At 43.6% G+C, this 13365-nt stretch overlaps 1 protein-coding gene across 1 annotated transcript in view; it reads left to right on the top strand.

The window, feature by feature from the left end:
* The first annotated feature begins 729 nt into the window (after positions 1-729).
* The window catches only part of LOC131883259 (roundabout homolog 1-like), a 47881-nt gene continuing 35245 nt past the window's right edge, over positions 730-13365 (top strand). The window contains exons 1-3 of the mRNA XM_059230695.1: positions 730-807; positions 8885-9029; positions 10521-10741. Of these exons, the coding sequence (XP_059086678.1) occupies positions 759-807; positions 8885-9029; positions 10521-10741 (415 nt within the window). The 5' untranslated portion in view covers positions 730-758. The remainder of the gene's footprint in view (positions 808-8884; positions 9030-10520; positions 10742-13365) is intronic.

Below are 13365 nucleotides of genomic sequence, written 5' to 3'. Positions count from 1 at the left end.
CTCCCCAAGGATTGCTAGATTGGGCAACAACCGCCACCCTGCCACTCAGTCGCACACCGGATAAAGGGAGAGGAAGGAGCTTTTAAGTGCATTTTAGAGTGTAATAATCCGAGGCACATTCCTATTTCCTTTTTACTCTCCTCAAGGACCCATGAACCGGTTCCACTAGCCATATCAAGAGCTGCGAAGGTCCATACACACTCACACTCTAACTCACATGCACCGAGGAGCCAAAACGGACGAAACGAAGGAAAAGAAGCAGAAGAAGCAGAAGACGAAGAAGAAGGTGCTGGAAATTGATTATAAACTCGAGAGCAAGAGAAACACGGCAGACGAGGGAATGGAACTCATTTCATGGGTCTCTTTGCAACACTGAAATGGTCCACCTCGCCCTTTTTGAGTCCGTCTCTTCCGATCTTTACAAGATATAGAGCTAGAATCTCTCAGACACGCAGCCACGTCCACGTCTACTCATAAGAGCCCAGTTCAATTGAAAAAGAACGTATTGGGTGTCAAAATAATTGATATGACCATCTGCGATCACGACCACCTTGAAAGCTCAACTAGTAGTGAATTGGGAAACCATCCGATTATCGATCCTTCTCGTGTGAGATCTAGACTCCGCGTTGAAAATGAATGAAAAATCAATGAAGTGCAACAACATCCGCTTTCTCGGCGTCCTCTTTGTCACGATGGCCTTCTTGCGCCTTGGCCGTACAGCAGACAACATCCGCTTTCTCGGCGTCCTCTTTGTCACGATGGCCTTCTTGACTTGGCCTTCCAAGGGAGTTTTGGCATTCGATTCAGGTAAGACAGCCGAAACTTAACTTTCACATTCGATTGGGCATTGAACCTTGAGCTCGAACTGGAAACACTTCATAAGTTGATTAACCTTAGAGAACTGGCACGAACCAAAAAAAAACCGTCCTTCCTTTTCATCTGGTTCTGGCTATTTTGTCGTAGAACGTTGAATCTATAGTCTCATCTTTAGCCTTTGATCTTGCGGAACTTTTTCGCTGGAATACAGTAGTCTCGAGTGGAAAATGTATAGTTTCTCTTGCACATCAAGAAATGCGGGATCGGGAATGTTCTGTTCCAAAAAAGATTCGGGGAGATGCCTCCACGGCCATCGGGTATCTATGTAGATCTCATATTTCCTGATTTCCATGCTCATTTCTCAAAGTGAAGTAACAAGGTCGTTTACGGATCTGATTTCCTGCCAATGGAATTCGATATTTTCGCTTTCCCAAGTAATACTCCTTGATTCCGCAATGATTTGTTAGTTATATAGCCATCCAATCCATACATACAAAGACGAAGGTAAATGAAATACCTGGAATGACTGTCCTTTTGTCCAGTCTTCCACGTGCTCTTGCTGGCCTTTGTTGGAGAAAGAATGCAATTAGTGGCATCTTGTAAGCCTGAGGGATACTTTGAGGGCACAAAGTCACAACGAATGGACGTTGGATTCGGTATGTCCCCTATCATCATATCTACTTTTGAATTGAGTGTTACACTACTTACCCAGAATACCCTTGGAGATTGGAAAATATCCAACCCTGAATGCATGGGACAACATACACTTAGTCTCGTCCATGGATTATGATTTGACTACCTAATCCTTGACTTTGAGTTGATTTGGAGCGCAATCCCATCTCTTGTATGGCTGACATTTTCTTAAATAAATTCAATGACGTACTACGAACCTCCTTGGGAGTTTTGTAAAAAAAGCATATGATTTGCAATACATGGTGGATGAGACTTCAGAGTAGAATTGAGCGTGCTCCTGGATTCAGGAAGAAGACGAAGGCTGCAAGTGAAGGATCTTCCGAGCTAAGCTCTAGAAAGGTTCTCTCCCTCTTCTCCCTTTGTGGTTGGACTTGGAATGGCCTTGTGGGAATCCTCGACTAGGGGGCGTGTAAAGACGCTTTGCCGTGTTCATCTTCTACTTCTTGCTCTTCAACGACTAGTCCATATCTGTGATCAAAATTGCTCACATAAATCCACTCTGGTCTTGCATGTGTTTGAGAAAGCGAAAGAAGAGAAAGAAAGACAGAAGGAGGATATGATGGTTCCGGGGGCAGCGGATGATGATCTCCCTGACTTTTGATCAGACATCAATATTCAAATTTCATCTCGATTCACCTTCAGTCAAACTTGAAATGGAGACCGTGTGCATGTGTGCACTGTTGGAAACATTTTGTGCATGAGCCTTGCTATCTGCGCTCCTCGCAATACGGTATATTGAGAATTGGAGACGGATGAAATTGTTTGCCCAAACATGCCCAATGGAAGCTCTTGTTTAAGGGTCAGATTCCCACGGTGTTTGAAATGGATTGGCTGGGAATTTGATCAGTGAAGTGGAGACGTTCTTTCGCTTCGCCTCAAAGCCGCTCAGCTCAGGAGAGTCTTTATACATTTGCTTCATTCTTGCCATATGTGGAAAATGTGGAGAGGAAAGGTACATGTAGTGTAGGAGCAGAGAATGGCTTCTTCGGTTGGTTTTCTCGTTCTCATTCAACGTCGTCATTCCATGAATATGGTGTGAGTGAGAGTATCTAGAAAGAGCAGAATGAAGGCTCCTATGATCAATACGTAAAGGAGGAAGAAGGAAGCTTTTTATACAGTAATACTGTTTTTTTATTTTAGTCCGGAAGAGAGCTGAATGAAAGAAAGGAGAAGGAGAAGCAAGAATTCATGAATATGGATGCCCATGACTCTGGTAAATCTAAATCTCACTTGAACTTGAAGAGCCATGAGATTGGGATATGATAATCTAGAAAGTTAAGTTAAAACTTTTTTTTGTTATGACTTGGTCCTCTTAAAAGAGTATTTTGGAAAAGAAGGCCGCATATCAGCCGGTTAAAGGCTAATCCTCCCTCTACTAGACTTTCTATTTCACTCGTTGGTTTCAAAGTGATGTCAGAAACTTGCGGCAATGTGACGGTTCGAAACAGGTCAGCTTCGAGTTTCTTTCGAAATCTGTTCCGATTGGGTTTCTCCACTTCGCTTGGGACCATTTTTAGGCCGCGCACTTCCAGAGCAATTAAAAGAGGCTTGAGCGTTTGCCAATAAATTGCACAAGGTCTTAACGGAAGGGCTTCAACTCAAAGCCGCATGTTCCTGGAACATTGGCCACGAGCTCTTCCTCTTTGGCCACGGTCTCCTTTTTTGAAGACCCACAAGATGAAGGCCGCTCAAAGACCACAAATTACAATTCAAAGATCGTTTTTTTCTCCTGCCTGCGTATACCTCCTTGAGGACTATCTTAATGGGGAGGAAGGCCTAAACGGCCAAGTTGGCTAAATTGAGCCTTTTCTTTCAACACAAACGTTCAAGTGGTTTATGGGTTTCTCTTCTGGGCAAATCTAGTAGTTCTCGACCTTTGAGCAGGTCCAGTGGCAACTAACCTCGCCTTTAGTGTTTTTGGGGGCCACATTGCAACTCACCGACCTGCTTTTTCAATAACAGCTTTACACTTGAGTTCGGACTCCAATCTGGAATTTCTCATTTTAACAGCTTCCTTTGTATGACACAGGCCAGCTGAGAGTGTCTACCGAGACTCCTCGATTGCCTTGGAAAGAAGTTTGGGGGGGATCATTTGAGGGCACCTTTTGGAACCCATGGCTCCTTTGGAACGACGAACGCGAAGACGGCGATTGATTCTTGGACTCGTGACACGAATTACCAAACTCCAAGGCTGGATACGACCCAACCCACTGAGCCCCCAAAGAGGTCTTCGTGATGGTGGCCTTTGGGTCTTTACTTTGTCGTGCGAGAGCCTTCATAGACTCGGAGATTTTTGGAGTGATAGGTATTCTTTAAAATGCTTATACTCGACAGTTGTGCCCAAATCAATTGGAGGACTGAATTTTGACAGTGAACCAATCAGAGCATGGGCAGTATCAATCAACTCGTGATTACATTCCAAAGCATTATTAATGTCATTTCTGGTTCCTAATGGTCAAGGAATCTGAAAGGCCGAGAACAACAAGAAACGCACTTCCTCTATTTGCACTCAGTGCTTCAATTCATGCCTCAGGGTCCCATTTTTTTGTTATTTTGAAATAGAACCATTTCATTTGGAAGGTTGTTTTGGACATTGTTTGCATTATTGGCACCAAAAACCTAATCACGTACCACAACCAAGGAGGTGAGTGTGTGACGACTTCTTCAGTGGTCCAATTTCCCTGCAAAGTTTCGCGACCAAAACAATCCCTTGCGTCCCAAATCTAGTCCAGTGCGAGAAGTTATCGCGAACTTGGTTGCAAGAAAGTTCATTGCAGATCGTTTGACCCGCCTACCTCACTTTGGTTCCCGGACATCTCTGGGCATACCCAAATAATGCACCCAAACTTCCGACCCATGTCCGTGGTCCATTCCATGTTGATCTTCCCCGGGGGGGGGGTGGATCATTGAGAAGTAGAAGAGCTCGATGATTGCAAGAACCCGCGAGTGGAACCATTCCAACGGAAGTGAGAATGCCTGTTTCCAATTCTGACCTGTCATCTGCTTTTACTTTTGGAGACAAACTTTGGTGTTTCCTCTTCATCTTGAGATTCCGTGACATGCTTCGGCGGGTTTTCATGCTCCCCTTCAAAGCCCTGATCCTTTAATGTGGACAAGCAAGTCTATATCGTATACCATGCAAAGTGAAACTCTCTTCCGTGCCTTTGGTGCCCTCTTCTTGGCTTCTCTCCTCGTTCCAACAAGTTCGCAACTTCTTCTAGCCAAAGATCGTTGCTTTGCCGCTAGATCGGTGCCAAGTTGTTTATTTCGCTTGTTCCGAACAGCCTCTTGCTTTCGAGTGCATCTGGAGCCGTGGAGATCCATTGGGATTTGCCCCCTTCCCCGATTCCTACATCTCAGATTAGTTTCATGATCTAGCTCAAAGGTAACGGAAGGAACCTCTGTGGTCTAAACCCGGCCAGCGTTGTTGATCTTGCATGTCAGAACCCGGGGATCAAACAGGCGTCAATGCGATCCCCCGTCACATTCAGTCATGTCTGAGGCTGGCCTTCCCAAAGTCAAAATGGACGGCTTCTCTGGCTGGTTTCTCGTTGGTCGGGTAGTATAAGAACACCCAAACACTCTGTGTACATACTGTAGTACAAGCTTTAGTAGACGAGGCGATGTTGGAAACTTCTGCGAAGGCCAAGTGCAAAATGCAAAATTCCCAAAGTTTGACAGCCCAAATTAGACCTAAAAGTTTTGCAATGACTGCCACGTAGGAAAAGAGGAGGCCGGGCGATTTATCGCTTGCGATTGGTCCCTTAACTGAAAAGTCTCGTTACTATGAATACTCAACTATGACTTCGTATCACCGACCCAAGACCGACCTTAAAAGGTTAATAATTCCGAGTGCAATTCTGAGCACCAAGAGGGCTTGAGAGAGATGCATTTCGCCACGTCTAACAGATGTCAGGAGTGAATAGATCAAATACTCTACGGAGCTTTTCCGGTTCTCCGAGGTTGGTCGGACTGACTGACTGTCTTTCTCTCATCTGGCAAGTTTGGCCAGATTCTTTTTTCTTTCCCCGGGTGCAAAAAATCAATGTGTCCAACCAAATCCACACAAACAGATTGCGAACACAAAGCTCTTTGGTGCGTCTCTCGGGTGGGACTTAGTTTTCCATCTACTAGAGAACTCTCGACAAACTTTTTCTTAGCCAGCTTTTTTTCTTTGAGAAGATCTTCCCCTCTTCCACTCCCTCACTCTCTTTTTTTTCTCTCTCTCTCTCTCTCACACACAAACATTGTCGAGGAGAAGAAAGAAGAAAGCGTCAATCTCGAGGCCGGAGGAGGTTTTTTTTTGGTGGGAGGGTTGGCTTGATCCCGCTCTGTAATCATATTATTGACTTAGTAATCTGGGACTAGTTCCGACCATGCCTGCCTGAGTGGGTGCGCATGTAAGGACCGACGAATGTGTGGTATTATTTCGGGATTGAGAGCCGACAGACTTTGAGGAGAGGATCTTGTCAGGTTGAAGTTCCAAATTTCAATCATGTGGAACAAGAAGCACTCCTCTCCCTCAATCTCTCCCTCTCTCTCTCCCTTGCTTTGGAGGCAAAGTTCGGGACATTTTGACAGTTTTCTTCGACCTTATAGCCCCGCCCGTTAGTCGGAAGTAATGGATTGACTTAGTGGCCACAGCTCAACATTATGGGACAAGGAAACTTTCCGATTGGTAGAGAGGGAAAAAGATTGGGACAATTATGTGCTGGATCAGGAACCTTCTCAGTTTGACATCTTCGGGAGGAGCGAAAAACAACTTGAGATTTCTTAATCAATTAACCATTTTCTGTATACCTGATTGAGATACAATACAGTAGGAGTTCCATTGGATTGTCAGTTTTAAAAAGACCCTCTCGTTTTGCGAGGTGATAATGAGACCCACAACATTTGGATACTTTTGTATTCGTTGTTGAGCGCTCTCCAATCTTAACGAGATTGCATTGCTAAATCTTTTCAACCTATTAACACTGAGGAGTTGGTTGCACTTACTCCAGCAAGTGCTCCCATGAGACTCCCCGGGTTGTTGCCTAACCTAAGGAAGCCATAATTGATTTCACTGGCTGCTACGAAGTGGACATGCAGCAAAGTTGCTTCAATTACAATAGAGAAGACACTCAGGTTAGGTTGTGCACTCACACATCTCGTTTAATATTCTGGCTGCTGGGGCTTCCGGGTTAATGCTGTCTATTGGCCGCTAAACTTTCGGCCAGACTGAATCAATTGGTAGACCAATCCGAGTTTCACTGGTTCCATTTCCCATGAATACTCGTCCTGGCAGTGATGTACTAGTCAAGTTTGCATTATAAATTGGGCTTGAGTGAAGTATCGATTTTCATTCCATGGGTTCGCTTCCGATCAGAGAAGACTGAGCTGAGAGTATTTTCATTTGAGATTTTCTCTCTCTCTTTTTTTAAGCCTCTATCGCCTTGAACCATATCTTTTCTTATCCGTTTTTTTCTTATGCAAGATAAAGATGAAGCGAGATCCTTCTCATCCGCCATACTCAAAGTCTATTAAGCTCAAAGAGGACCTAATCCCAACTAATCTTGATGGCAAAAAGGCAGCCTCATTTTCTGGCCTGAAGAGCCACTTTTCCTAACTCACCCGCTCACTTGCTCACTTGCTTGCTTGCTAGCTGGGTGGCTGGGTGGCTGGGTGGCTTGTGCTTCTCAGCTTTGGTAGTTTGTATTACTCTGAGACTGCTTGCTCCATGATGTCGGGATGGATGTCTCGGTCGTGGGTACAAGGATATATATACACCCACTATATATTTATTTACTGTATGAGAGACACTTGTTTGTTCTTCTGGCACTCCAAACACATGCATACTGTTTATATAAACACGCCCAAGCACCAATGGAACAGGACAAAAGCGAAAGTTTCGAGTGATGGTCCAATGTTCCAGGAGTCTTCCTATTCACGCTGAACAGTACAGAGTTCCCTAGAACACGAAAAAGTAGGAGTAGTAGTGGCTCGATAATTGGAAGCAATTTTTCGACTCGATGCATTTGAGTTTGATAGCCAGGATTGCTAAAGACTGAACTAGTTGTTTGTCCCAGTTTAGGTGAGCTTGAACACCAGCCACACAAAGGCACAAACATCTTGGTGTTGGCGGTGAGTGTTACCAAACAAGTTTATGGGTGCCATAAAATGAAATTACCACAAGACCAAATATGAGAGTGCTCCTACTACATGAAGGACGAGTGGGGGGTAGAAGACGTCGTGAAGTTGAGAAAATATGCAAAACGTCTTTCGGCACACCTTGTTTAAGATCAGGCCGTTAGGTACCTCTAACAAGGAACGGCTTATTCCCTATCCGGCAATTTCCTCCCCCCCTCGTTCTTTCTATCTCTCTGTCTTTCTTCTCTCTACCCTCTCTTTCCATGGTCCTTCTGCCACTCTGGTACTCCTCAACCACCCTGGTCCCACTCTGTGTGTCTCTGACAGTCTTGGTTCTCTCGTTTGGGCTCTCTTGGTCCATGGCAAGTTGGAAGGGGAACGTTCCCGTTTCTCGCATCTTGAATGCGCTCATTCATCATCATAATCACTGGGCAAAGACCATCTGAAAAGGGGAATCGAAAATGGCCTCAGAAACAGCGAAGATAATGGAACCTGGGATAATGGAGGAGCACTTGGCATGACTTTAGATTATAGATTGTTCCATCCATCCATGAAGGAACTCGCCTAGGGATAAACAATCAAGGCAAAAAAGTTGACAGAGGCTCTCTTGTCGAAGGTCATTCATAAGGCATCGGAAGAAGTGTACCATTACTGTACTCGGAACTGGAAGTGCATTCAGGAAGTTCTCTTGTTGCTCCTGGTTGCCGATTCGTCCTCTTTTTCGGTGTGGTCCATGTCAGTGGCCCATTTCACTAAAAGCAAAGGGTAAATGTTGTCTCTTTCTCTCGTGCTATGCTCTCTTGCTTTTATTCTCTCGTCTTCTCGTTGGGAACCAGGAAAAGAGACGAGATGGAACACAATTTGGTCCGCTACTCAAGTGATGTGCCATATCATCCCGATCCACCCATCCAAAACTGATTATCATAGGAGATACAGTATAAATGTATAATGAGCAATTTCCGTGTCTTGCTCACTTGAGTTTGATCCTCTCCTTCACTGCATTTAGCCATTGGACCTGGAGTGGTGCGGGTGTTTTTGTTTTTCTTCTCGAACAGAGAACATATGCCAGCCCTGCACTTTGGGAACCAACAACTGCATGCAAGTAAGAAGTTAGGGGATGTTATATAGATGATGGAGTAGCAGTAAGAAAAAGAAACGAAAGGGGGGAGGGAAATAATTGAGGCGCGATTTGGCAGAGTTTGTGGATCGTAATCTTCCGGACACCCACCCTTCTGATTACTTCTTGCAGATTCGTCGTCAGCGGATGAAATTGATATCATGACCGTGGAGGGCGGACGAGCCGAGTTGCCGTGCAATATCTTGGCACCCACCCCAGGAGATAGTGTTTATTTAGTCCTATGGTACAGGAAGGAGTCCCCTACTCCTATTTATAGGTAAGAAATTCGGGTTCAGTCGTTGGTTTGGAACGGAGTTGAGGAACAAACATGTCAGAGCTGTAGAGCCAAGCAGACGCGGGAAATAAGAATGCAAAATCATGGATGATATTGGACCAAACTACTGGATCCAATGTTGTCGAGACGAGGACTCTTGTACTTTCCCTTTTTGACGCGAGTACTCTCGAGACATGCCATGTTTTTTTCAACGTACTGTGATGTTACAATAACAAAGAACACCATGTTAAAGAGTCGCCTACGTACACTGATGCTCGACGCGGATGATCACTTTGTAAGTCATTGATTGGGGCTTAATTGATGCTCAATTTTGATAAAATTGAAAAATTGCTTAAGTGAGCAATGGATTCTAATTAGTCTTCATTGGGACGGTCGTAGCGCGAAGAAACTACGTATTATTGGTTTTTTTGCTTAATTTCGATTCCCTTTTTTTCTTTGAAAAACCTACGCTCTCTTATTCCGATTGGGAAGGCATTTGTTCTATTTTGGTATTCCAGGATGATTTGCTCGCTTATCATAACTCCACAAGAATTTGATGACCCACAAGAACAAATAAAAGATTGATTGAAATTGTGTTTCCAAATTCTGATTCGCTATACCAAACTCGTGAGCCTTAAAATGTCTGCCGATTATTAATGCTTGTTTTGATTCAAAATCGTACTCAGGCTTCTTGAGCGTTTCTAACTCCTAAATCGAGCCTAACTCTTTTGGTAACTATAGATTGGAACAATTATATTCACGTCCTTTGGAGTTCAGGCTTTAACCAGCCAATGTAACACCCTCGAGAGCTTATTGTTCCAATTTTCCCAAGCACCTTCAATGAACTTGAGTAGAAGCATTCAGAATTCTATCGATTTTCAAGCATTCTCCCAACCCGCTACACTCAGAGTACAGGGTAAGCATTGAAATAGATTAGACTGGATTTAGTGATAGGGTCCATGGTCTGGCAGGGTGGTCTTTATGATGAAAGAGATCCTGCCTCTTGTGTGACTGAGTGGTTTCCTTCTACCCCTTTTTGAGTTATTGTTATTATCGCAATCCCAGTGAAGGGAAGTGTTTAAATTGTTTTGGTTAGCAGGGGGTATCCTGGATGGAGTTATCCCGCGGCTTTGTAAGACTTCTTTGGCATTCAACGCTTTCACAATCGCACAATGAAACCTGAGGTCCTGTGGTCAGTCTTTGGATATGTGACCTTCTACTAGGAGAGGAAATTTTCACTTGAATCCATTTTTCATGCCAAGCTTTAAGTATGTTGGCAACGCTCAAAGCGAACTTTTAACAAGAACGATAGAAAGAGAAGTCAAAATTCATCTTTTGATTGAAACCCAAAGGTCCAAAAAAAATTGGATCTTTCTGCTTGACCTTACACTTTATACGTAGTAGAGCGCAGCCTTGCCCTACAAAGGCTTCTTCTAGGATAGTCAAATGTTTTCGACTTGACAATAACGTGCTTTCTATCCCAATCTTTTCCAGTTTCGACTCTCGAAAAGGCCAAGATGAGCCGGGTTCGGATCGGCCGGATCTTTGGTCCGAACCCACGGCCTTTGGGGATCGGGCCCATTTCCGCGTGTCTACCTCTCCGGCCATGCTGAGTGTAACGGGCGTGCAACGCTTCGATAAAGGCACTTACATTTGTCGGGTGGACTTTCGACAATCCCCCACAATGTACCACAATATCAACTTGGATGTCATTGGTAAGTCACAGTTTTGAAATGGATAACTTGGGGGTGACTAAAAAAGGCCGATGCATTGGCGGGCTTGATTGCCGTGTTAATTTCATGGCGATGCTCTTGGCTTAAGGGGCTCACTCTCTCATCTGTGCTGAGGCCTTTGGAGATGAAACTGCTGAAATGGGAAGGAGAGCCTTCAGAGCTTCAAAGAGAAGTGTGGAAGTAGGCAGAAGAAGAAGAAGGAGAAGATCCTCGACGACCAAACGAAAAGTTCCGTAAAAGTTTGACAATTTTCAAGACACGGTCGAGTGTGTTTGCCGGCCTCTGCTTATATACATACATCCGCACATACTACTAGAGAGCATGCTACAGGCCCAAGGCCAGCACCACCGTTGCACTCACATCGTAGACTATGACGATGATCTAGACAGGCGCCTTGAAAAGTCCGTGAATAATTTAAGACCGAGAGATTAACATTTAAGGAACTTGGAATGACATTAAGTTTGAACCTTAAAAGGATCCTCTGGGTGCCATGATAATGATCCAGAGGGGAAGGAGAGGGAGAAAGGGAGAAACACACACCTTAATGACGCTTTGATGACCATTGCTTTTCATAGATTTGCACACACACATAAAGGCCTTCGGTCCTTCGGTGAGGGGCGAGACTGGGACAACGAATGAAAGGCCGACATTTATCGTATATTGAGGGGGAGCAAGCTCGAAGTTTTATACACCAGAGATAAACTGAAATGTGGGATCAAGGCTCTTCTTCTTTCTCTCACCGTTTCTCGCGTCTTAATGGCAGCCTATTGCTAGTAACTTTGTAGAATTGGGTGTATCATTAATTTTCACAGCCTTCAGGACTTGGAGGCATCTTCAGATGGACTCCGTACACAAAAGAAGGTCATTACTCAAATGTCAGATTTGTTATTTATATTCGGCCGGTGAAGAAATCGAGGAATATCCATTGAAGCGACTGTTATTATTCTATCGTCGTATCAAAAGATCTACATGTAACGTGAACGCAATTTACTGAAATTAAAAGTAGTTTTTTGATCGTATCATATCTCGGAGAATCGAGTTCATCCGTCATTGGATGAGAACTCAATTCCTAGACTATTTAGAATTGGCAAATTTGCATTCAATTACTACACTGTGGCCAAAAAGTCAGTGTGCCATTTTGCTATTTTAAGCAGGCCGCGCCACAATCGCTACAGCAACTACCATGACTGAAACTCATTCAGTCTCTTTAAATTTCCCTTCACAAAATTGTTCGCCATTGTAAGGCACCATTCATTCATCAATGATGGCAAAGCATTTGAGCCCGAAATTGTTTTTGCCCAAGTTGTCAAAACATGGCAAATCAACAAAATAGTATGTGGCACCAATAGTAAAATGAATGGAAATACTTACTTGAAAAGGCGTACTAGTTGAAACTCTTGGAGCTTTGCAGCTCAGGAGAGGTGTACAACTTCAGGAATTCATACTAGTATGCCCTCTCAAATAAGTGTCTCCAAGAATTCTTCTTAAGACCACATGTTAGCACATAATATTTTCTTGTTTTGATTTGCATTTTTTGGCTAACCATGTCATTGCAATGTGGAGAAAAAGAAGATCGGTGTCAAAAGCTGTGGTTGCTTTGCTGGATGCTGTCTCATAATGCCGAACATTTTTGTAAATAAAGATTTGGAAATAATAAATGAATTTCCACTACGGTAGATCGGTAGAAAATTCGAGCCAGTACTTTCTACATCCTCTAGTCGACGGGGAAACATTGCATCTTTACCGAAAACTTACGATACAATCAATCATCAATATCATCAATACCACCAATCAAGAGAAACCCCAGTTTCAATAATAACAGGCAAAAGAGCCCTGACCTGTTACTTCCTAGACCCTAATTTCAATTAGTTTTTTGCCACTTTGAAGAATTGAAGCCAGTGCAATGGATCAGGTCGCCTCTTTTGAACAATCTTGAACAAAGCTTAACAAACAATCAAGAAAGTCATGGTTGCCATCAAGCACCGTAACTTTCAGCTTTCAATGGCTTCGATTTAGAGCATGATTTAGATCAATCGTGAATCAGAAGGACGTTTTTTTGAGTAATCTCAAATGAAATGGATCCCTTCAGGGGTTATTGACATTCGAAGCGTTATCAAGGGGCAAGAACTTTACAGTCTTGTTGTAGTGTACATAGACAATACAACGAGTTTTAATTGCACTCAACTAGATATGTCTCTAGATCAACCTTTGCGTATCTGAGCTAAATGAAATTTTCTTGTGAAGGAAAGCGAAATCAATCCTCGACCCTGTATCCAATAATTGGCTTAAAGTACCCTAAACCCAAGCCAAATCCCTTTTGATCGTTCAGGGTAAATAATGGAATGCTCAAAAGAATTAAATGAATGCAGTAGGCAATAGATCACCATGATTGGCCTGTAAAGCTAATAGGAAACTCATTGCCAAATTATAACTACCAGAACAGCGTCGTCAATTTTGTTTTGGAAAAGGTCATCGTTCATGAAATCTTTTCGTGATGCAATATAGATTGCCTCATTTCTTCATAAGAAGACACGCGACGAAATGAGCTTGATCGCCTGGACACGATGTATTCCCACCTGACACGTCGAGCCATGAAAATAACTTTC

Source organism: Tigriopus californicus, chromosome 7 (genome assembly GCF_007210705.1).
Source record: "Tigriopus californicus strain San Diego chromosome 7, Tcal_SD_v2.1, whole genome shotgun sequence".
Lineage (NCBI taxonomy): Eukaryota > Metazoa > Arthropoda > Copepoda > Harpacticoida > Harpacticidae > Tigriopus > Tigriopus californicus.
Note: the sequence above shows the minus strand (reverse complement) of the source record. Positions and strands in the feature narration are given on the sequence as shown.